The sequence below is a fragment of the Syzygium oleosum genome, unplaced genomic scaffold (genome assembly GCF_021117445.2).
Source record: "Syzygium oleosum isolate NSW1041296 unplaced genomic scaffold, Sole_v2.1 Sole_v2.21, whole genome shotgun sequence".
In the NCBI taxonomy this organism is placed as follows: domain Eukaryota; kingdom Viridiplantae; phylum Streptophyta; class Magnoliopsida; order Myrtales; family Myrtaceae; genus Syzygium; species Syzygium oleosum.
This window is the reverse complement of record NW_026607505.1, coordinates 1,101,640-1,126,640: the sequence shown is the minus strand read 5'-3', so window position 1 is coordinate 1,126,640 and position 25,001 is coordinate 1,101,640. Positions and strand designations below refer to the sequence as shown.

The following is a 25,001-nucleotide window of genomic DNA, read 5'->3' as shown; positions in this document are numbered from 1 at the left end:
TTAATTTGTAAGTGTTGTGACTAATTCGTACGCTGTGGAGAATATTTTCTCTACGCTGTGGGTGTACACGAGACATCCTCATGGTTTACCAAGTCAATAATATGTTGATCAATTTGATGATGTGATGGAGTTTGAATGTGTTTTATCTTGACAGAAGATGATGTCTGCTTCGAGGTGAGGTTATAATCATAGTCTTATAATTATTGTTTTTTGGACTAAGCATCGTTGCATGGTAGTTGCGGGGAAGTCTGAATTACTGCCTAAAGGTGGCAGAGACCTGTGTCTTCACGTAAACAAGCGACAAGGAAATGTGAAGAGACACAATATATAGATACTAACTATACTATATTGTTTATTCAAATGAACAATAATCTAAGCGAAGCCTATTGCCCAGAGGATCTTGATTACGATCGTTTTCAGTATTGTACAAGTTTGGAAGGCGACACCTGAGTCATGATGATTCCTCTCCATCCAAAGCAACTAAAGAATCACTCATTAACTCCATCAACCTTAGCTAATATTAGGAAAATTATCAAAAAAAGTCCTCAACCTATTATATTTTTATCAATTCAGTCCAATTTTTTTTTATTATGCTTATTGAATCTTAAATATTTTCACATATTGTTAATTGAGTCTATTTGACTAATTTAGCCAGAAATTATTGATGTAGATGCTGATTATCCTTCGTAACATGGACGGTACTGAAGTGGATATTTTTTAATGGGAGGGAGAATTTCAATGTGGGACAAGAATCACTCTTTGGGGGGGGGGGGGCACGGGGGGCTCTCTTTAATGTAAAAGCATGTCTTTCTTTCTTTTAATGCATGGCATATTTAGCCATAGCATGAGTTCTTTCTGAGGCCAATTCAACCTACTACCACTACTAGATTATTAGTCAATTAAACACAAGCTAGAGTAGACAAACGTTGCTTTCTCCTCTACCTTATCAAAGAAAAGGACGACTAAACCAGCTGATACTAAAGCTTTTTCCATGATTACTAGGTTGAGATTAAATTATTCCTTTCCTCATTGAAACATCGGAAGGAGGATGCTTCTTCCAATTAAATACCTTGGTTAGTTCCATGTATTATTTGCTATATGCTGCGGTTTGTAGGCCTAAACGCGTGTCAAACCAAAGTTAATGTGAAATATGGTAATTGAGGGTTGACTTGTGCTCCTCTTTCCTTTGCTTTTAGGACCGACTTGATCAAGCTAAGACATATCACAGATACCTACGTACGTCAATGCTTTTGTAACAGATGAAATAGGTCGACGGCTACTTATATTAAAGAGTCAAAGACGCCCAACTACCCAAGAAGGATTAATCTTTTCCCTTCTCCCACTCAAAAAAGGCTTTATAGTAGACTTTGCTTGTTGCTTGTACAGCATACGATGCGACAGTGATGCATGAAGAAATCGACCGATTAGAAACGTTCATTTCAAAATTCAAACACAAATATTAACGGGGTATATATCGACTAAATCATATTAGCCATATAACCGATGTATAAAATACTTTAACCCCAGCTGGATATTGGGGAAAATTGTCAAAAAAGTTCTAAAATTATTGCACTTTGAACCTTCCAATTTTGCTAATTGAGTCAATCTGCTCAATTTTGATGGGAAATCGCTGTCGTGAAGACTAACCATTTTACGTGGCATGGCTGGTGTTTGACGTGGATTTTTAATTTTTTTTATTAATAATATTTAATTTAATTTTTTATTTATTTTATTTTCTTTCTCTTTTCCTTCTTCACTGCTTTCTTACTATGGCCAACAGTCAACGAGGGCCTGACGACCGTCATTGGCCACTAGGTGAGGGTTGTCGAGCCCTCGCTAGCCTCAGGCGAGGGCTGGGATTCCCTCAGTTGGCCTTGCCAGGCTGGGGGAGGCCTTTGCATGGCCACGGACCATAGTCGCGATGGCCTCGCCGGGCTCTGGTCAGCTTCGCCCTCGATCGGCGAGGCTAGTTGCCCATAGTCGCTATGGCCTCACCCAGATCTGAGCGAGGCCCATGACCTCTCGCCGGCCGCCGGCAATAGTAGGAAAGTAGTGAAGTACACAAAGAGAAAGAAAAGAAAATAAAATCAAAAAGTCAAAAAATTTAAAAAATATTTAAATAACATTAAAAATTATTTACGTTAGCGCCAGCCATGCCACGTAGGACGATAAGCATCCACGTTAACGATTTTCGGTGAAAATTGGCCGGATGGACTCAATTGACAAAACGTGAAAATATTTAGGACTCAATTGGCAAAATTAAAAGATTTAGGACTGAATTGGCAAAAGTGTAATAGATTTATGACTTTTTGGACAATTTTTCCTAGGGTATTGACTAATGTTTGTAAAGACATCTTTGTATGCTCACAAACCAGGACTTTAGCGGATTTCAATCTATTTGGTTGGCCTTAATTTGACGTTCCTCTCATGTATTTATAATCTAAATCTTTTATATGAAAATGAAAATTTTGTAATTTAAATGGTAAATTACGTCCCCACAGTAGATCAACTTGGATAAGATATGCCAGCAATCGAGATTGATCTTAATCATAAATAAATTGCTAAATTTCGGAAAAAAATGGTCATTTTTCTTGAAGCCACATAGATTCTATCTTTTAACAGCTAGCCACCACATGAATATGCTCGAAGTTACAAATATTTTGGCCCTCATGTGGGTCTTTACGTGGCCAGATCTTTCTAGAAAGCATTTTGGGCTTTAGCCTTTGGGTATTTATATGCTCGTAAATCACAAAAAGTTATGCCAAAAATATTAAAATCGGTATAACAGCTTGATTTATAGAGTGATGTGCAACATTATTATAGGTTTCTAACGATCAACTTAGTTAAATGTCCACTTGTTATTAAGATTAGGTGCATAAACACAATGAAATAGAGAGTAAAAGCGAGAAAGAAAAATCGAGATATAATGTTTTATCCTGATTTACTTTTAAACTATAATTACATCAAACAAAGAATTTAACTATAATTAGCAACTTTCAATTTTCTGTTACAACTTTTAATTATAAGAGAAATGGATTCTATATAGATAACAATTATTCATGGGCTCAAACCTAAATTACCAATAAAATACAAGGCCAAACTATAAAAACTCTTTAGCTGCTAGGGGATTGTGCTCTCCTACGACCCCTACCGGGGTGGTTCCCTAAACCCCTATCAGTTTATTGGAAGCGAGATTTCTGTGCCTTTCTGTCGATGAGAAATATGAACCACACCATAACACTTGTAGATTGACACGAAGATTGTTATATTAGATAGCTAGCATCATCAAAGTACTTAATGCCTCCATCACAAATTGCTAATCTGGCATGTTTTAATTGCGCTCCAGAAGAGCAGCCAGAGACAGCACACTAGCCACGGCTCTCATGATTAGTCAATCGTGTCACCCTTTTATACCACGCGGTTTTAGACGCCAGAGAGAAACCAATGAACTTGACGACCAAGTTCTTATCCACAAAGGAGAGCGGGGTTGCTTCGTCTAATGCCTCCCCAATAGTTTCCCACCACATAACACCCTCTCAGGAACACCCCAAAAATAAAAAAAAATGTTTTTAGGAGTGGCTGATGAAATGAATTTGTACCGGTCGTCATCATTTAAGATGATAAAGAAGACCCTTTTAAAAATTGAGAGTTGCCAATAAGTTTTTTTGCCTTGTTTTTTGGCGTCCAGCTGTTAAATTCTTCACTTCCTAGGACCCACTAACCAAAAGAATATGGCCAAATTGCGTTTTACCCATTTCGCAAATTGGAACATTCCCCAACACGCCAAACCCTTCATATAAATACCTCTTCCGAGCCTTGAACAACCATCATCCTCGAGTTCCAAGTTCTTTCAACAACGCAAAAAAGTCCACCCACTTTCCCACACCTCCATAGCAAAAGTCCCACTTCAACTAAACTCGCGACCCGGCATTTTGCCAATGGCCGCCTCGATTTCTCCAAACTCATTTCCTAGAACAACCATGTTGGTTGTGTGCGCCATCCTCATCAGCTCCTCCGTGGTCGCTTTGGCCGGTAACTTTTACCAAGATTTCGATGTCACTTTCGGAGATGACCGGGTCCAGGTACTGAACAAGGGCCAGCTCGTCACTCTCTCCCTGGACAAGGCCTCTGGCTCCGGCTTCAGGTCCAAGAACCAGTACCTCTACGGCAAGTTCGACATGCAAATCAAGCTCGTCCCCGGCAACTCCGCTGGCACCGTCACCACCTTCTATGTAAGTATGATCGACTCGCTCGACTAAAAATCCGTCTTGGATCAATATTTAAGTAGCAACACGAATGATGTCATTCTTGTTTTGCAGTTGCACTCGGACGGATCAACCTGGGACGAGGTAGACTTGGAGTTCTTGGGGAACTTGAGCGGCGACCCTTACATCCTCCACACCAACTTGTACAGCCAAGGCAAAGGCAATAGGGAGCAGCAATTCTATCTCTGGTTCGACCCGACAGCCGACTTTCACACTTACTCTGTCCTGTGGAACCCTTCGCACATTGTGTAAGTATTCCTAGTCCTAATCATGTAAACCTTTAAACAAATTTCTTGCTAAAAGTAACACCGATTGGAGGTCCTTCACAACATAATGAATGACGGGTTTCTTTTCTTGCTTGCTAAAAAAACAGGTACTATGTGGATGGGACTCCAATAAGGGAGTTCAAGAACTTGGAAGCGGCAGGGGTCGCGTACCCAAAGAGCCAGCCCATGACCCTCTACTCGACCCTATGGGATGCCGAGGACTGGGCCACCCGGGGCGGCCTCGTGAAGACGGACTGGTCGCAAGCTCCTTTCACCGCCTCCTTCAGGGGCTTCAATGTGAGCGCGTGCGTTTGGTCCAACGGAGCCTCCTCTTGCCCTTCTTCCTCGGTCGCCACGGCGAAATACCCATGGTTTTCTCAGCAACTCGACGCGGCGAGCCAGCAGACGATGAAGTCGGTCCAGCAGAAGTACATGATTTACGACTATTGCCAGGACACCAAGCGATTCCCTCAGGGCCTTCCTCTGGAGTGCACTCTAAGGACTAAGTCGTGAGATCATGCACATAAACACAAATACGATAATGTTCATATGTATGCCTTCATTCCATTAATTTGTAAGTGTTGCGATTAATTCGTACGTGTGGATGTACCCGAGACGTGCTTATGGTTTACCAAGTCAATAATGTGTTGATCAATTTGATGATGTGATGGAGTTTGGATGTGATTTATCTAGACAGATGATGATGTCTGCTTCGAGGTGAGGTTATCATCATAGTCTTATAATTATTGGTTTTTTGGACTAAGCATCGTTGCGAGGTAGTTGCGGGGAAGCCTGAATTACTGCCAAAAGGTGGCAGGGACGTGTGACTTCACGTAAACAAGTGACAAAGAAACGTGAAGAGAAGCAATATTGATAGTAAATATACCATCTTGTTTATTCAAATTAGCAATAATGTAAGGGAAGCCCATTGCCCAAAGGATCTTGATTACGACCGTTTCAGTATTATACAAGTGTGGAAGGCGACACCTGACTCATGATTGATTCCTCTCTATCCAAAGCAACTAAAGAAATCACTTATTAACTTCATCAACTTAGCAAATACCGAGAAAATTATCCAAAAAGTCATAAATCTATTATACATTTGTCAATTCAGTTCAAATTTTTTTAATTGTGCCAATTGAATTCTAACCATTTTCATAAATTATCAATTGAGTCTATTTGGCCAATTTTGATCTGAAATCGTTGACGTGAATGCTGGCTGTCCTATAGGACATATTTTGCGCTGATGTGAATAATTTTTAATAATAGTTTAATGTGTCAAATCGGTCTAATCAAATCATTCCGTTGATTGCGCTTTTTGAAAGTTTTAGGATCCGATTGCATTTTCATGACAAGTTTTAGAACTTGATTGAGTCAGCTTTATTGCCCTTAAATAAAATAGAAGGAGCATTTTTTGAAAATTTTATGACTCAAGTGCACTTTAATGACAATCAATTTTATGACAAATTTTAGGACTTTCGGATCACTTATTCCAAAGAAACAAATAAATGTTGGCGACAAATTAGATAAGAGTTAGTAATTTAATCGTAGAAAATAGTTGGTAAGTAACACAAATGAAAATAGTAGGTCAATATAAAAAATTAGTAAATTTGAAGAAGAAACCAAATAAACATTGCTAAGTAACTCAAATAAGAGTTAGTAACCCAAAACTCATTCGTAAAATCGTATAAAAGCTGATAAGTCATACAAAAAAACACAGTAATTTCATATAGCAGTCGGTAAATTTACAGTTTTGGTAAGAAAGGTAAATAAACGTTGATAAAAGATAGGAGATTTTTTTTTTGAGATTTATGTAATTGGAAGTAAACAATTAGGTTTACAATGAAACCTAGAAATCGATATACACAAGGGAAGTTGGCTCTTTAAAAAAGAACGTTGGTAAATAACTCCAATAAGAGTTTGTAACGGAAAACTAGTTGGTAAAATAATTGTAGAAATGTTAGTAATCATTCTAATTGAGGTTGGTAATTTTTAAAAGGAGATGGTTAATTTAAAAAATGGATAAGGAAGGCAACTAAAAGTTGTAAGTCAATAGAAAAGTTGATAAATTTAAGAAAAAACGAATCAATGTTGTTAAGCAACTCTACCCAAATGAGACTTGATATCTCAAAACTAGGAGGTAACTTAATAGTAAGAAAGTCGGTTAGTCGCACAAATAAAATTTGGTAATTTCGTACACTAGTTTGTAAATTTTAAATCGCAAAGAATTGTAAATAAAAGTTGGTAAAACAAAAATGGTTGTTAAATCGGAGAAAAGTTGGTAACCACTCTAGTTGAGGTTTTATAGATTCTAAAAATAGTTAGTAAATTTAAAATGTTGATAAACAAAACAAATATAAATGGTTGCTTAATAGAATAGTTGATACATTTAAAAAAATAAATACGAGCAAGCAACTCAAATGAGAGTTGATAACCAATACCTAGTTGATGACTTAATCGGAAAAAAAGTTGGTAAGTTGTTCAAACAGGGTTGGTAAGTTTAGATAATTACTGGTAAGTTTGAGGCATTAGCAAGAAATGCGGATAAAAGTTTGTAAACGATACCAAGATATTTTTTTATCAATTAAAAAAGAAGTCGGTAGCTAAAAAAAATCAAATAAACATCGATACTTGTCACGCCCCGAACCCTACGGACACGCAATATCCCGCTATGGTCGTTATGATGCGACAACCCAGGACTCGTCGCCGACCCTTTTCTTTTTATCTTTGAATTACGCAAGCGGAAACGATAACCAACACAACAATCCCCAGACAGTAATCAAATCAGGGATAGCAGAGGAAAACTAGACATAACAAAAGTCATTTTTAATATTCACTTGATTAACTCCTGGGAACATACTTACAAACCCACTCCGGGCGTTTTCACAAAAAGCTAGCAAAAGACAAAGGTTAGGGTTAATCTACTCCACCAACAAGTCGAATTCCAAAAAAAAAACCAGCTTCCGAATACCCTGAACCAACTGGGTGCATCAACGTGCTAACGGCCTGAAAAGTGGTTAACAACAACAAATGAGACGAAAGTCTCAATAAGTTAACAGCCTAAGCCCCGCTTAGGAGGCTAACTCGCACGGGGGTCCCTAACCAGTCAATACAGCATCAATAGCAACAATATTAAACAACCACAGGCATCCTTATCTCGCCTTGGTACACTCGTTGATGAAATGCATATGTCACATACTCGAAGCATTTAACGAGATTTTCCATGCGTTAATGCAACACAGTCGCGCGTGTCTCGATTATAAGGTAAAACCCGCTTGGGCACGTCCCATACTATGCCTAGCAGTTTCTACCCCATAATCAAGCACTATGCATCACACGTATTCCAATTATTACGCCCCCTCGAGGCCACCACACATCAAGCGACACGTAGCAAGATGGCGGTCTACCGGTAAAAACCGGGCTCCGTCCCGCCCCGTCGGGCACGACTACGTCAAACGATACACAGGATGGCGGCATTCCAATACGGCAACATCAAACGATACACAGTAAGATGGTATCCCATAAGGAGCATCAAGTCCGGCCTCGGGCCGCGACAAGGCATCCGGGGTATCGACACTCCAGATTATCCCCAGGCATCCGATAAATCGGGCAACGTCAAGCGATACACAACAAGACGGCTTTAACGTGTGACCACAGGAGCACACAAGCATACCGGCCAATTATTATCTTTTCAATTAGCCCATGCGTCCATGAATAGTGCTCACACAATGCCGCATAACAAACCAAGTGGTCACACATGCAAATAGTCATTCAATTCTTGCAAGCTTCGATGCTAAACATGTTTATCAATCACAAAGCATCACTACCAATTACTTGGCATGACAATAAAAATAATTTAATGCCAAAAACTCGTAAACTTTCTTAAAAACTTCCGATCAAAACAGTTTATCATAAATTCAATTTAATACAACAATTCACGGTAAAATCGCCAACATTCAAGCTAGAAATCATAATTTGAGATTACAAATTTTCCGAAATAACAATAAATTAAATTCGGAATTAATTAATTAATAATATCCGAAAATAATTTAATTTTCCAAAATGTCAAAATATTTCCTCGAATCGAAATCATTCAAATCATTTCCTAAATACGCCAACTTATACGGCGAAAACCAACATTGGCATCACAATTTGACGCTAGAAAATTTCCGAAAATAATAACATTTAATTTTCAGAAATTAATTATTTAATAATAAAATATTAATATTTAAATCCGAAAATTATCATTTAATAATAAAATAATATTTAATTCCGAAATAAATTCATTTAATAAAGTAATCAACAATAATAAAATAATTAATAACCTATCATCAAAAATCATCTAACATTTAATAAAGTAATCAACAATAATAAAATAATTAATAACCTATCATCAAAGATCATCTAATAATCCAATATTAACTTGATCTAAATCTTAATTAAACTACCTAAGTAAATTTAATACCTTAAACACGGGATTAGGGGTTAACTTACACAACTAACGCCGGCGAAGGTGCGAGGACGAGGGCCATCCGCGCTGGTTTTCGGCTCGGACTCGGCGGCCGGCGGACGAACCGGCGAACGGAAACGACGAAGAAGCGGCCGCTGTGGTGGCTGGTCCGGCGGCTTGGCGGAGCCTGAACACGGCGGCTGGACGAGGCGGAGTTTGGCCGCGGCAGACGCTCGGTCGAAGTTCGGGACGGCGGCGAGAGGAGCCGGGCAGGGGCGAGCCGAACAGAAGCAGGAGCGGAGGCTAGAAGCTGCGGCGTCGGGGGAGGGGAAAGCGGCTGGCGAAGCCTGTCCGCGGCGAACGAGCTGCTGGGGGCAAGGCGCGGCGGTGGGACGGTGCGCGGCGGCGATGAGCGGCGGAGGTCAGTCCGGCGAGGGGCAGAGGAGCAGCGGCGTGACAGACGCAGGAGCAAGGAGCCAGAAGCGGACGCGGAAGAGAGGAAGAAGGAAGAGAAAAGAAAAAGAAAAAGAAAAAGGAGATAAGGATGAGAGAGAGGAGTAGGTGGGTGTGTCAGGCACGCAGGGGGGGGGGGGGGAAAGCCGGCGGAAAAGAGGGGAGGAGAGAGAGAGGGGAAAAGCAAAGGTTAAATCGCAATAATTACGATTCAACGGTCACGATTCGAATTCAAAAACGATCTAACGGTTTTCGAAAAATTATAATTAATAATTTGGGATTTGGCTAAAAGGTATTAATAAAAACATATCGCAAAAGAGTTCTACCGATCTAAATCCGCACTCGGTCAAAAACTCGTTTTTCACATATCCCGTGCAATATCGAGATGGGCCATAATAATATATCGACACCGTCCAATTAAATTCGTCCTGGAACTCCGAGAAATTCGACACCAAAGTTTGGGCTCTAAATAATGGCTAAATTCGATCGAGTGCGATTCTAGCGAAATCTCAATTTTAAAAACAATAACCGGGAGTGATCAGTTCCCGGGCGAGATTTTACTATAAGCACACTGACGAATTACACGTTTTATAAATCCCAAAAATGGGTCGAAATTCGAAATGTCACAATACTTATTTCAAATTAGTGTTGGTAATACTAAACTAGTTGGAAACTGAATTGGATAAAAGTTGATAATCGTTCTTATTGAGGCTGGTAAAATTCTGAAAATAGTTGGTAAATTTAAAAAGTTGGTGAATAAGGCAGTAAAAGTTGTAAGTCGGCTTGGTAATTTTAATAAAAAAAACAAACAAATTGGTAAATCATAGAAAGTTGACGAATTAAAAAAAGGACCAAATCATTGCTGGTAAGTAACTCGAATGAGAGTTGTTAATCCAAAATTAATTGGTAATTTAATCGAAAAAACTTAATAAATCACTCAAATAAGGAGACGTAAATTTATATAAAAATTAGTAAATTTAAGTTGTTAAATTTAAGGCGTTAGTAAGAAGGACAAAAAAAGTTGATGTAAAGTAAGTAAAGTTGGTAATTGCAACTTGTTGAAAAAAGTTCGTAACTTCATAAAAGTATAAGTAAATCATAAACAAGTTAGTGAAAATCAATTGATTGATAATTTTTTTATTGACATATTTTTAAAATTTACCAACTCATTCAAAAATTTACTAGTACAGTAGAAAGTCTTTTTTTTTTTTAAATGGATCAGTGGAATCATCCACTCCAAAATAGAATCACACGCTCATTATCATTATATGCATGTATAGAAAAAAGGGTTAATATTACAAAAGACCCTAAATTAGTATATTTGTGGCAAATTTATCTAAAACTAATTTTTTGATTACGAAAAAACCCAAAACTGGTACATTTATGATAAATTTACTCAAAACTAATTTATTGATCACAAAAAATCCCAAACTGGTACACTTATGACAAATTTACCCTCCGTTAGTTTCTGATAAATTGGATTAATACCTCGAAAAATCATAAATTGTTACATTTGTGATAAATTTACTCTCCGTTAGCTTCCGTTAAATTGGATTAATACCCCGAAAAATCACAAATTGTTACACTTGTGACAAACAGAGGGTAAAACCCCAAACTGGTACATTTGTCAACTGTCATGTGTCATCAAATTTAGCAATTAAAGATAAAATTTAATGGAAATTAACGAAGGGTAAATTTGTTACAGGTGTACTAGTTTGGGATTTTTTGTGGTATTAACCCTAGAATAAAAAAAAACTTCTTTGATTAATGGCAGAATTAATTGTCAAGCCAACCATTTTTTGCAGCTAAAAGAAAAGTTCTTGTAAAAAATTGTTCATTTTATGGGCAAAATCTAACAAAATTACTATTCACCCTCTCGTGTTTGACGCTCAAGGTGAGGTTTTAATCCATTACCCTTCAAGAATTTGAAGTCTTGAGTAGAAACAGAAAACAACATTGGTGGAAAGGCTATGAGTACGAGGATTTGAATTCTAACAAAACATAACAAGTTCGTTTCTTTTTCAAATAAGAGTTGGGTTAATTGCAACTAATCATCGACAAACAAGCACCCTCCAGTAATTCACACACACATGCATGGGCGGTTGAAGATAAGCAAATTTTTGTTACGATCTTCGGGATGAAGAAACAATTTGAACAACTTGCTTGTCAATCTCTATCTTGACTCTGTTAAGTTTTTTTAAAATTATTCCGTAATTGTGAGTTTTTCCTGTAAGTGAACCATTCCTGTGATTTCTTCTCCCCAACTCTCTACGAATCAAGTTTCCAAGATTAGCTTTCTCTTTATGTTTCACACACTTGCCTTTTCTGTAGCCACTAAACACTTATGGTGAGATCTTTCCTGTATTGTGTTTTCACTCGTTTGCTTGATTACACTTGATATGCTGTATCTCCACTAGTCCCATCTTTCCATTTACGTGGGGCTTCGAACCATATTCAACGAGCAAGGAAATCTTGTCCGATTAATTTCCATCAGTATAGCCTAGATCTCCTGCATTTACTGGGGGTACTAAAACCCTAATCACATATATCGGTTGTTTATGATCTTCTCTTGTGGAATTTTTAGTGATCTTCTCTTGTGGATTTTTTAGTGATCTTCTTGGGTGATCACAATATTTTCTTGATATATGTTCGTGTTCAGGGTCTAGATATGCCAAAGATTGGTGAAAAAGTTACGTGCTTGGCCCCGGAGGAAGCCGGAGTTCCATATCCCGAGGGCCTGCGAGTCATGGCCATCGACGGCGACCGTGCTTGTCTCATGATTCTTGTCACTGTGCTAAAGAAGTGCCAGTATGAAGGTTTGTCGATCGTCGTGTCATTAAGTTTAGCTCTCTTGTTGTTAGTGAGCGAAATACCAAGTAAAAGGTCATGCATTGACTTTGTTCTTTGAAGAATGAATTGCTAATTGCTATACGCAGTCTATTCAGGATTTGAGAACATTGATTAAGATGCTATATTCCATTAATGGAATCTTGTAATAGGATCCTGCGACACATCTCGGATTTTGTTATAATCGGGCTATGAATTGTTCACAATCATGGTTTTTTTAATTTGATTACAGTCAACATTCTTGAGAGATGAATGTTAGTCTCGTTTGATTTGTATAGACAGTACACATGTGTCAAATCTAACCGTCTTTGGCAAAAAAGAAGTGAATCCCTGTTCACATATCAGGGACAGTTCTGCTCCAAAAATAGAATCCAAGTTCTGATTGCGCAGTTTTCACTTGTATGTATGCAGTTACAGCACAAGAAAAAGCGACCGAAGCCTTAGAAATGCTGAGAGAGAATAAAGACAAGTATGACATAGTTGTCACTGCCGTTGTAGGGCTCGACATGGACGGTTTCAATCTCCTGGAGATCATTGGCCTCGAAATGGACATACCAGTCATTAGTAAGCTACAAAACTTGTGTAGAAATGTCACAAATGTTGTACATCTCGATCCCTTGTTCCATTTATTGCAGCGTAAGTGATATTAGATTACACAAACTTCTGCACTAACTACCATTCTAAGGACTCTAGGAGTACAAATATTTATCTTTCTGGATATACAAACTCCTACACTGCTGAGTGCTGCATTTTAAGTCTCATTTTTTTACGTTGATTTTTATTGGCTATACAGATATTGATTTTAATCTTCCTGTACGTTTCCTTCACCAATACTTCTTGCCTCAGTCCTCCTACTCTTGCTAGATAAAAAGTTTTAAGTTGTAGACAGCTGTACCGGTGTTGACATTACGGTTTCAAAGCTTCCAACCTTCAATTCAGCGTTTCCTCTTCAGCATGGCAATGATGCATCTTCTCACGGTTGGAAATTACCATTGTTCAGTGGTATCGGCGAGCGATGATCAGAAGATCATAATGAAGGCTATATTACATGGGGCTCGGGACTTCCTAATGAAGCCGGTTAGGATTCAAGAACTCAAAAACATTTGGCAGCATGTGCTACGGAAACAATTATGCAAACAAGAAAAATCTAAGCTCGTAGTCGAAAAAACAGCTGCACAATCAACAGGGACGAAGCGACCGGTACTCACGGACGAAGTAGCAGATGCTAAGGATGAAAGCAATTGCCAAGCTGACAACAATGCTTCAGTTCGTAAGAGAACAAGGGTCAGTTGGTCCACCGAGCTTCACCTCAATTTCGTTAATGCAGTTCAGCAGCTAGGAATCAACTGTAAGTTCTCTTGTACTCACCTGACTATAAGGAATCAATGGTATTTAATTACAATCTTAAGGGTGGATGGAATTCTGTACAAATTATGAAGGTAGAGGATCAATTGTAAGGTTAGTGTCTGGAAAGTGCATTTTGCAAATGCGAGTCAATTAATTAACATTCTTGAGGTTTTATACTGCAATTCATCAGCAGCATATCCGAAACAAATACTGGAAATTATGAATGTACCGGGACTCACTAGAGAAAATGTTGCAAGTCATCTTCAGGTGAGTATTATATGCTGGTCTCTTCCACTATAATTGAGTTTTATTTTTTCAATCCCCCATCGATAATCTACTAATCCAGTGTCCCATTGTAGAAGTACAGAAATATGCTGAAGAAGCACAATGCAGCTCTGAACCAAGAGACCCCAAGCGAAACCGATTCGAGCCTAAACACTAGGCGTGGCCGCTACCGAAAGAACGACATTGCCTACAGAGTAGGAAGTGCTCGGCCGCCTCTCGACATCAACCAAGTCAACGACTACGCTATCACATCCAAAATGCTAATGAATAACCTCTCAGGCATTAATCAGAACTTTCTTCCGAGTCATCACAATGCTCTTCAAGTGCACATACCGCATCAGCATCAGCATCTTATCAATCAAGTGCGGCATGTGCAGACTCCTTGGCTTGAGCACCAACCTTCAGCTAATTTTTTTCCTATGATCAATCAAGTCGCCGTGCCCGAGTTTCAATTTGGACATATGCAGCCGGAGAATCAGACAGGAAGTCACTCTCAGCAGTTTCAATCACAGATTCCCCGGATAGGAGGCAGCTTCAGCAGCAGGCCAATTAATCATCCTCATGCGATCCCGACTGGTTTCAATCAACATCCTCTGTTAATTCAAAGCGGAGTTTCTACCGTGATGAATTCATGTATTAACCCCACGACCAACCATGTTCATAAATCCGAAACTGGTATAAACAATGTGAACGTTTTTCTTTTGTTCTTAGTGCTAATATGTATCTGGAAACAATCTTAATGCTGCCACTGATATTAACCGCGGTCTTCTAAGCCTTCAACATGTTAGGTTCACTGTGTGTTTACCGTAATTATGCGAACTATAAATGTGTGTTCCTCCCTACTCAACCTTTCACAATACTATCAATATGCTAATGATTAATGCTCTTCTGATATTAATCTTTTGCATAAACTACTTGGTATCATTCTGCTTTTGAGGACCAGACAGAGGGACAAGTACTTGCTGTCAGGGAAATGGCGAAAGTTCTAGCTTGAGGAATCAGATTGCTTGTGGCGGAAGCAACGGGAGAAATCTGTCGTCAGTACGATCATTAGAAAGTGACAATGCCAAGCTTGAGCATCAATTGCTTGAAAAATCAGAAGAAGGAAGAGATATCTGCCACCACAAGTTCAGTTTCCTTGATGATGAGCTTACTGTCATGATCAACCAGGTAAAGATCCATGGATTTTTTATATTCTTTTTTTCCGCTCATGGAGTTCAGTTTGCTTAAGGTCTATAAAGAATCAAACTGCCAAACAATAAAGGGTAATATTGCATCAGCTAAACAATCTGGTCTGATCTGATCTTTGTCAAAGTGTATTTATTATGTTCAATATTGATTAATCAAAGACAATGCATGGTGGTGCAGTTTAATGTTGATGGAGCTCCGAAGCTATAATCTGTATCCAGTTATATTCACATGAAGCATGTGATCCGAAGCCGGCACGTGAATCTGATCTTCTCTCATCTATGAAAGTAGGGGCTTGATTTGGACAATTAACGAGGACACATTGCTGTTACCTAGTGATCACTATATTACCTTATCTGTTTGTTCCTTTTCTTCAACCTAGTTATATACTGATATTTTCAAATTTTCCAGTTCCTAGGATTGTTCTACAGATTAGGGCTTTATCTATTTGCGGGTTGGATTTGAATCTAATAAATGAAAAGTTTGTTGTATCGACAATATTGGGTTTATTTCTCTTTTTTCATGTGACACAATTGTCTCTTCTTCAATTTTCTGTTGGGAGGGGGAGCTAGCCGTCAATAATGTGTGAAATTTGCTAGCATAATTTATGGTGTGTTTGTTTCAGGAAAAACATCATGATAAAAGAAAATGCTTTCCAGGAAAATATTTTCATCTTTTTAAATCAGGAAATTTATTTTCCTAACTTTAAGCATGCATATTTTTTTTGACTGTAAATGATTTCCTGTTGTCTCTCATAAATCAACTAACGGTGTACTCCGTTGTCTCAAATTCAAAATACCGTAAATTTGACCATGGATGCCATTCATCTATCAGAAGAAAATACTGGAGAGATACATATAAAGCTTTCAAGCCTAGCAAATCCAAAATAATTGCAGAACAAAATAAAAGTCAGAAAGCAAATAACAAAGCACAATCTGTAGCTAGAAACACACTCTCATCCCTCAATAACAGATCTACCACTGTAAACGATCGGCAGCCGATCACCAAATTCAATGATGAGCACACACCGAGATCTCCCACTTCATTTACAATGGCTTGCGATGCGTGTCTAAGTTCAACGTCCTTATTACCATCGCCGTGTAAAGACACCAACATCAAAATGTTGAATGAACACATATCAAATACCTATTCCCAAATCTATATCCAGATCTAATTCGAAAGAGTTACATCCCAAAAACTTGACCTAAATCTAAATCGGGAGAGGAGAGAAGCCTAATCTTGAAGAGGTTGTGGCGTTATGGTATGAACATCCTCCTCGGTGGTTGTCGAATGGATGAATGGCCGAACTGGACTCCATGTACACCCAAGATCAATTGCATAAATTTATTCACACACAAACTCCCAAAACAAATCGGGAGAGAAAAGAAAGACAGAGAGCTTCAAAGAAGGAAGATGAAGACAAAGAGGGCCAGGGGGGAGGGAGGGAGAGATCTCTCTCTTAGGGATGGCACTGCAAAAAGGCGGCCGCTTCAAGGGAAAAGAGAGAAAACATTAACCTAGGGTAAAGAAAAGGAGGAAATCGTTTCCTTTTTTAAAAAAAATTAGCAAGATAGCTCAGTGAGTAATCGACCGGTTCAACTAGGAATCAAACATGTCAAAACCACACATGCAACTAACTCTTCCCACCCATCTCTACATACATTTAATAGCTCTTATCAACCAATAAAAGATCAATCAATCTGCCTCAACAAAAATTGATGGAATTAGACCTAAAAAAATCCATTCAGGTTCGTTATCGATTAGGTATAAGTGGAAATATAAAGCTAAAAGAGTTAACTTAATTTCAGATCGTTCCAATCGAACAGATGATGGGTCAAGATCATGTTAGATGATAGGTCAAGATCATGTTGTTTAATGGGAATTGAAGAGTTGAGAACAATCATATATCGAACGATTAATTTCCATTTCTTGTCATCGAGGAATTTGTCATCAAGATCGATCGCCCCACACATACATATAATATATGATCCTTGGTAGTATGACTCGTGGTCAAATCATTATCCTTTATTTCGGGAAACAAACGGCTTGAACTCCCAAGCACAATGCAAACAATTTCATGTTTGGATGGGCACCCGCATCTTGGCTCCAATCCTAGACCTAATTCATGATGGTAGGTGTGTGAAAAGAAAAGAGATGCTTGAGATGGTACCTTAATTTGAAGGCAGTTTCTTCGTCAAGTATTGAACAATTGATAGACTCCAAAAATTGCTTTCTAACCCATGTCAGAAACCCACCCAAACATAGAAAACGAAATCGTTTTCCTTGAAAATAACTTGTCCGGACAACCTCTTCGAGTTAGATAAGATCTTTAGAGAAATAATTGAATGGTCCTTAAGCAAACCCACATAAAGGTTAAGCTATTATATGAAAGCGTAAGTTAATATTTTAGATACTCAATCACTCCCCTTCACGCTTAGTCTGATCTTTTGCTTAGACTCCAAAAATTGATTTCTAACCCACGTCAGAAACCCACCCAAACATAGAAAACGAAATCGTTTTCCTCGAAAATAACTTGTTTGGACAACCTCTTCGAGTTACATCAGATCTTCAGCATAATAAGTGACTAGTCCTCAAGCGAACCCACTAAAATTTATTGTATTGTATGAGATTTGGTTAAATCACCGTCAACTGTTTTTAAATACTCTATCACTCCCCCTCACGTTTAGTTTGATATTTTGCTTAGTACTTAGCGTGAAAATATTTCATTGGGGAGGCAAATTAGGGTATGAAAAGATTCGAACTCAGGACATCCTATTCTAATACCGTGTAAGACTTGATGGGACCAATGCCAACTAATCTAAAAGTTTAAGCATAATTTAATATTCAAATACTCTATCGCAGTGCCAAATTCATCAGTCTTGTACTATTCACTTTGAACATCAAGTAATCTATAATGTCTTTAGACATATCTAGTCAATTTGCTAACACTTCGTATAGTGCGTTAGGCTAAATCGCTAAATCGGAATGTGTTTGATTTAGTTATTGTATGCACGATTCAAGGTGGTTGTCCTTGTCTTTCCAAGATGGTTCACATCCCATTAGATGAGCCCGTAATAAATGCAACAAATTGAACTAGTGGTTGAGACGAGGACTCAAAAACTTTTTCTTTTCATTATCAAGATTTAGTATTCATAGCACATTGCTCAGAAGCGCGTTTCGTACCTTGTATGGGCCAGAGATTGCATTGAAATCTATCTCGAGTATTGCATGCTTAATTTATCCATTTCACTGGTTTGCCAGAGCACCAAGTTGGCCCCCATCACGAGCAAGCTTCTTGCAACTTGGAGTCGAACATTTGATGTCCTGCTCCATTATTAGAGCAAAAGTCAAATCTGAATATATTCAATTCATCCTTCGTAGTTCTCAATTGTTCAATTACAAAAACCCACTCTTTTGAAGCGAATGCAGGAAAAACAAAATTTTTATTCATTTTCTGCTTTCTCCCGGGGAACAAGAATTTTGAACAAGGTATCTTTAATGCGTCCAGTAGGATTTGGGAAATTCCCAAAATTTTTTGACTCGAAAAAAGAAAATGCTATCAAAACTCTTCCTTGTAAGCTCTTGATGAGAGAGTTTGGTACGCTTATTTGCCACATCTACAACGATGAAAAGCAACATAATGGATAATTCGATTGTTAACAAATAAAATACGAGCTGCTCTCTAAGAGGCTTAACCTTTTAGAGCAAATGAACGCATAGGTAATTTCAAATTGGTATCAGAGTCGAGGTCTCGAGTCCAATTCATCACGCCCTTTTACTCATTTACGAATTCACTATATCAAATGGGTTTTCAAAACTTTTTCGCTCAAGACTTTAGAGTAAAACAGTGTTGTGTCAATATATAATCAAAAGAAAACAAAAAAAGGATGACTTTTATAATCAAACCATTCATACATCCCTCGTTATGTTTAAATTTACTGAGATGATTACATATTTGGAGTTACCAACCAAATTTGCCTCTAATTACCAACCGGGCTGGCCGACTATGACAAAAAATGAAAACTAACCTACACGACATGACATCGATGATTCTCAAAACTACTAAGATACCAAGAAACCAACCTTGTCACAAAGGAAGGTGCCGTGTGATTTTTGAAAGCTTGAACCCGAAAATCCCACAAACCACGCGTCCACTTTTTGTACTAGCCGGAATACATATGGATGGATGCCGAAATCGCGCCATTGGTATGACTCCTCGCCGAGGTGAAGACTTCTTTGACTGTACTAGCTCACTACTGTAACCCTTATTTTCAAGGTGTTATAGCTTTAGAATATGCATTGCCAAACACACATATTATGCTACTAGCATATGACACAACATATTGTTGAGGAAAATCCCCAATTAGTTTTGAAGAAAGACAAACCAATCATTTTCTGACCACAATTACACTTAAGTTATTTGATGCAGGTAAATACTGAGTTATCAGACTTAGTCGATGAAAGGACTTTGTTATCAGACTCATAATTTCTCGTCAGATTCAATAAGTATTATTTTTGGTAAGTTTTTGCAGGACAATCAAATTGATTTTATAATCGATATCTCAAGATATCGTAATTGGCAATCACAAGATCGTTCCTTAAACACGAAGAACTACACTTATGGAAACCTTGATTTGATTGTATGGGAGATCAAATCACCTGGTGATAATGGTTCTTCTTCTAACGGCTATGCATATTCTTTTGGGAAGATTCTCCAATGGGTTGAATTGGAGATGAATCCTCTGAAGACTGTCTAACAGATAGATTGAAAATAGAGAAGTATAAAAGGAGTGCAAACGTCGTATAAGAAGAAAAACTAGAATCGAGAATTCCAAAGTCTGAATAGAGCTTCGATCTTACACACTTATGATTACTGTATTCCACGTTGTTACTTTAGAAACAAAATTACTTGAGTGAAGAGTATACGTGATAGTGCAATCTATCATCTGAGAAGCACTGCTCTTGTAATATCTTGGTGATTCAACAGTGAAACACAGCCAACAGGCTGCCAGCGTGGAGAGTGGACGTAGGCTTGATAAAGCCGAACCACTATAAAGATTTGTGTGCAGTATTCACTATTCCTAAACTTTCATTGATTATTGTTGACATTATACTGCATACATATCTGTCAAACGAGTTCGTTAAAACATCATCATAGTCATTAGACGCAATCATCTGACGACAATTTATATACAAATTTGTCATACGCATCCATCTGATATTGACCATATGAGTTGTTGATCTCGACTAAATTCATTCCGCACGTTTAAATCATCCAATTTGGTAAAAACACCTATTCACCCCTCTTTAGGTGATAGCATTAGCCGGAACAATTGGTATCAGAGCCTAGTGCTCATTTTTCTTTGAAGTGTTATTTTATTTCTAAGCTAACAATTCTTGATGGCTAGTAATGCTGAGTCAGGTCACAACAACATACCGTCGTATTTCAATGGAACTGAGTACAGTGTCTGGGAAAACAAGATGAAGACATTCATCTTGGGAATAGATCAGGATATATGGGACATCGTTGAACATGGAATCATTCCAAACGTTTCAACAGAAACAAAGCCTCCAGAAACTTCAAAAGGGCAAAATAAGACACCTTCTGATGAAGGAATTAGAGAACAAATCAAACCTCAAGCTCTACCTTTCTCGGCCAAAGAAATTTCCAAAAGGATCTATCTGGATGCAAAGATCAGAACGGCTATATACAATGGTCTAGCACGTGTTGAATATAAACGAATTGCAAATCTCAAAACTGCAAAAGAAATTTAGGATCGTCTCAAGCTTGTTAATGAAGGAACAGAGAGAGTCAAGGAGACAAATCTCAACATTCTCCTTGGGCAATACGAGCCCTTCACTCAGAAACCAAATGAAACAATTTCCAAGATGCAGAGCAGATTCACTAAGATCGTAAATGGGCTTGAATTCCAAAACAATCCCATCTCAGAACCTATGAAGGTGAACAAGTTGCTGAGAGCTCTCTCAAAAGAGTGGAACAACATCAAAGTTTCTATTCGAGAAACTTAGGGGATCAGACCACTCATAGTGGACGAACTTATCGGAACTCTTCAATCCTATGAAACTGAAAAGTTCTTAGAAACTGAAGAACCCAAAGGTAAAAAATCCATAGCTTTAAAAACTAACATTGATTCTGATGACACAGATTCAGATGAAGATGAGGATGAAGATGAAGAGTTGGCTCTAATGGTCAAGAAACTGAGAAAGATGGCAAAGAAAGTGAAGATGAATAAGTCAAAGAAGCAATTCAAGAATTCTGAGCCATCAAAAGTCAAGAAGCTAAACCTTCAGAAGAAATTGAGTGCCGAAGATGAAGAAAACAAGGGCGTGATATGTTTCCACTGCAAAAAAAACGGACACATAAAGCCCAAATGTCCTCTTCTAAAAAAGAACAAAGGAAAGTATGAACGATATAAGAAGGCTTTCAAAGCTAAAGCGTGGAGTGACTCAGATGATGATGAATGCGAACAAGAGTATGCCAATATCTGCTTGATTACAAATTTAGATTCAGAATCAAGTTCTGATGAAGAAGACGCAGTAAGTAATTCCAAAATTCCTGAAGCAGTTGCAAATTATATTGATGAGTTAGTCTCTGTTAATAAAACTGCTTTAAAAAAGATTTCTGTATTGAAGAAGGAGATTTTGACATTAAAAAGTATGACTCAAAACAAGGAAATTGATGAGTCAATTGCATATGAAAATAAATGTTTAAAAAGGGAAAACAATCTCTTAAAACAGCAAGATATTTTGCAAAAGGATAAGATTGATTTTTTGCAAAAAGAATTTAATCTTATCAAGGAGAATAAAGAATTCCTTGAAAATAAAAATGATTTATTGAAAAAGGAAATTTCTGATATGAAAGATATTTCTAAGGAAAGTTTTAATCGTATCACCAAAGAAAAAGAACTTCTAAGAAATGAAATTTCAAATATAACCAAGAAATTCTCAATGGGTTCGAAAAATCTTCAACATATTTTGTCAATTCAAGTTCCCTATTATAATAAATCAGGTTTGGGTTTTGAGAAAAATATTGAATTGAAAAATGCTTTTCCCAATGTCAAAGAAAGATTAAAGAAAAGACCCCCCAGATTTGTGTATCAAAATCACTTTCAAAAGCAGTTTGTGAAATTCAATGGTCAAACTTCCCTTAAGTGCTCAAATTGCGGTGATACAAATCACTTTAAGAATGACTGTCCTAAGGTTTGGAAACCTGTTCAGAGAGACATTTTGAGAATGATTGATCCTAACCAAAATGGACCCAAGAAAATATGGGTACCAAAGAAAAAATGAGTTACTTATCTTTTACATGTACCAAAGAAAAGAAAGAACAAGTGGTACCTTGACAGTGGTTGCTCAAAATACATGACCGGAGATCCTTTGAAATTCATCCAGTTAGAAAGAATTAAAGGAGGAAGCGTATCCTTTGGAGGCAACAACAAAGGAAAAATAATTGACAAGGGAACTGTCAGAATCGAAAATCTCATCATCAACGAAGTCTCACTAGTTGATGGTTTGAACTTCAATCTAATTAGCATTAGTCAATTATGTGCTATTGGTTACAGAATTACTTTCCAAAAAAACAAATGTTCCGAGATAAGTAAAGACAACAAGCAATCATTTACGGGTCGAAGACATGGGAATATTTACCTACTAGACACGAAGTTTAACGACTTGCAATGTCTCGTTTCTATAAAAGAAGAATCTGATCAATGGCACAGGAAGCTTGGACACATAAGTGTCAAGTTGATTTCCAAAGTAGCTTTAAAGAAACTCGTCAAAGGATTGCTAGAACGAAAATTCAAGAGCACTGAGTTATGTTTAGCTCGCTCTAAAGGTAAACAGATAAGAAGTTCATTTAAATCAATAAACTATGTCAGCGCTAACCGAGTTTTGCAGTTGCTTCATATGGATATTTTCGGACCTATTCAAACTCTAAGTCTTGGAGATAAGAAATACTTTTTAGTTATTGTAGATGATTATTCAAGATTTACTTGGGTATTTTTTTTGGCTCATAAAAGTGAAGCATTTGAATATTTTTCAAAATTTGCCAAAAAGGTACAAAATAAAAAGGGTCATACTATTTCGAGCATTAAATCTGATCATGGTAGAGAGTTTGAAAATCAAAATTTTTCTAATTTTTGTGATAAAAATGGTATTCAACATACTTTTTCCTCTCCCTATACTCCTGAACAAAATGGAGTAGTTGAAAGAAAAAATAGATATTTGCAAGAAATGGCTAGAACTCTTCTATTTGAAAACAAAACTCCAACACATTTTTGAGCTGAAGCTATATCAACAGCATATTATATTTCAAATCGAATTTTTTCAAGACAAATTCTTGAAAAGACCCCTTATGAATTGCTCAAAAGTAAAATTCTTAATATATCTTACTTTCAAATATTTGGATGTAAATGTTTTATTCTAAAAAATCCTAATGATCGTGTTGGTAAGTTTGATGAAAAGTCAGATGAATGAATTTTTCTTGGATATTCAACTACAAGCAAAGCATACATAGTAGACAACAAAAATACTCAAACAGTGGAAGAATCATTGAATGTCAAGTTTGAAGATTCAATTTAGACTCAACAAGATGACTCTGATACTGAAAATCTAGTATCTTAAGAATCTGTCAAAGCATATGATGAATTGACAGTAAGTGAAAGTGATCAGAACCAAAGATCTGATGAAGCTCAGGAATCATCAAACCAACAAAATAATGAAGAATCATCAAATTCCAATGATGAAAACGATGAAAGATTCAACAAAAATTGGAAGCATAAATCCAGTCATCCCAAATACCTCATCATTAGAAATTTAGATGAAAGAATCAAAACTAGAGCAAAGGCAAAAGAAGTCATAAATACGTTGGCTCTCATCTCTGAAGTCAAATCAAAGAATGTTGAAGAAGCCTTGAAAGATGAAAGTTGGATTGAAGCCATGCAAGAGGAACTATTACAATTTAAGATCAATCAAGTATGGGAACTTGTTTCTAGACCCAAGAATCACTCAGTTATTGGAAAAAAATAAGTATTTCGAAATAAACTGGATGATCAAGGAAAAGTTGTTAGGAATAAAGCGAGACTTGTGGCCAAAGGATATTCACAAGAGGAATGAATAGATTACGATGAAACGTATGCTCCGGTGGCCAGGTTAGAAGCAATAATAATTTTACTAGCTTATGCTTGTTTCTGTGATTTTAAATTGTTTCATATGGACGTCAAAAGCGCATTCTTGAATGGCTACATCAAAGAGAAAGTATATGTAGAACAACCTCCAGGTTTTGAAGATCTTCACAAGCCTGATCAGATATATACTCTCATGAAAGCATTATACGGTCTCAAACAAGCATCACGTGCTTGGTACGAAAGACTGAGTAGCTTTCTGGAACAAAATGAATTCACAAAAGGTAACGTAGACACTACTCTATTCATAAAAAAAAAGGTAAAGATATTTTAATTGTTCAAATCTTTGTAGATGATATTATTTTTGGCTCTACAGATGAAAAATTATGTAAGAATTTTTCCAAAATGATGCAAAGTGAATTTGAAATGAGCATGATGGTTGAGTTAACTTTCTTCCTTGGCTTACAGGTTAAACAAACCAAAAATGACACATTTCTTTGTCAAGAAAAGTACGCTAGGGAAATTATGAAAAAGTTTGGTATGGTAAATTGCAAAAAGACAGAAACTCTAATGTCATATTTCATTAAACTAGACAAGGATGAAAAAAGAAAATCAGTAGAAAAAAATTATATAGAAGCATGATTGGCTCACTTTTATATTTAACTGCTTCAAGACCAGATATTTTGTTCAATGTTTATTTGTGTGCAAGATTTCAATCAGAACCAAAGGAATCTCATCTTACTGTGTCATGGTATTC

The 25,001-nt window shown here is 37.3% G+C and overlaps 2 protein-coding genes across 2 annotated transcripts; both read left to right on the top strand.

Annotated features, from left to right (window-relative positions):
- Nucleotides 1–3,808: 3,808 nt before the first annotated feature.
- Nucleotides 3,809–5,194, top strand: LOC115677263 (probable xyloglucan endotransglucosylase/hydrolase protein 23). The gene is made up of 3 exons (XM_030600391.2): nucleotides 3,809–4,232; nucleotides 4,320–4,513; nucleotides 4,639–5,194. Exons 1-3 carry the CDS (start codon nucleotides 3,939–3,941, stop codon nucleotides 5,042–5,044), a joined length of 894 nt encoding a protein of 297 aa, XP_030456251.1. The 5' UTR covers nucleotides 3,809–3,938; the 3' UTR covers nucleotides 5,045–5,194.
- Nucleotides 5,195–12,102: 6,908 nt separating this feature from the next.
- LOC115677285 (two-component response regulator ARR10-like) lies at nucleotides 12,103–15,311 on the top strand. Its single transcript, XM_056321036.1, has 7 exons — nucleotides 12,103–12,250; nucleotides 12,693–12,845; nucleotides 13,282–13,629; nucleotides 13,819–13,895; nucleotides 13,988–14,489; nucleotides 14,857–15,083; nucleotides 15,282–15,311. The coding sequence occupies exons 1-7, from the start codon at nucleotides 12,103–12,105 to the stop codon at nucleotides 15,309–15,311; spliced, it is 1,485 nt and encodes a 494-aa protein (XP_056177011.1).
- The last annotated feature ends 9,690 nt before the right edge of the window (nucleotides 15,312–25,001 follow it).

Coding starts and splice junctions, on each gene's coding strand:
- LOC115677263 (XM_030600391.2), top strand. CDS start 3,939: ATGGCCGCCTCGATTTCTCCAAACTCATTTCCTAGAACAACCATGTTG. Junction 4,233..4,319: donor GCACCGTCACCACCTTCTAT/GTAAGTATGATC, acceptor CTTGTTTTGCAG/TTGCACTCGGACGGATCAAC. Junction 4,514..4,638: donor TGGAACCCTTCGCACATTGT/GTAAGTATTCCT, acceptor CTAAAAAAACAG/GTACTATGTGGATGGGACTC.
- LOC115677285 (XM_056321036.1), top strand. CDS start 12,103: ATGCCAAAGATTGGTGAAAAAGTTACGTGCTTGGCCCCGGAGGAAGCC. Junction 12,251..12,692: donor AAAGAAGTGCCAGTATGAAG/GTTTGTCGATCG, acceptor GTATGTATGCAG/TTACAGCACAAGAAAAAGCG. Junction 13,896..13,987: donor ATGTTGCAAGTCATCTTCAG/GTGAGTATTATA, acceptor GTCCCATTGTAG/AAGTACAGAAATATGCTGAA.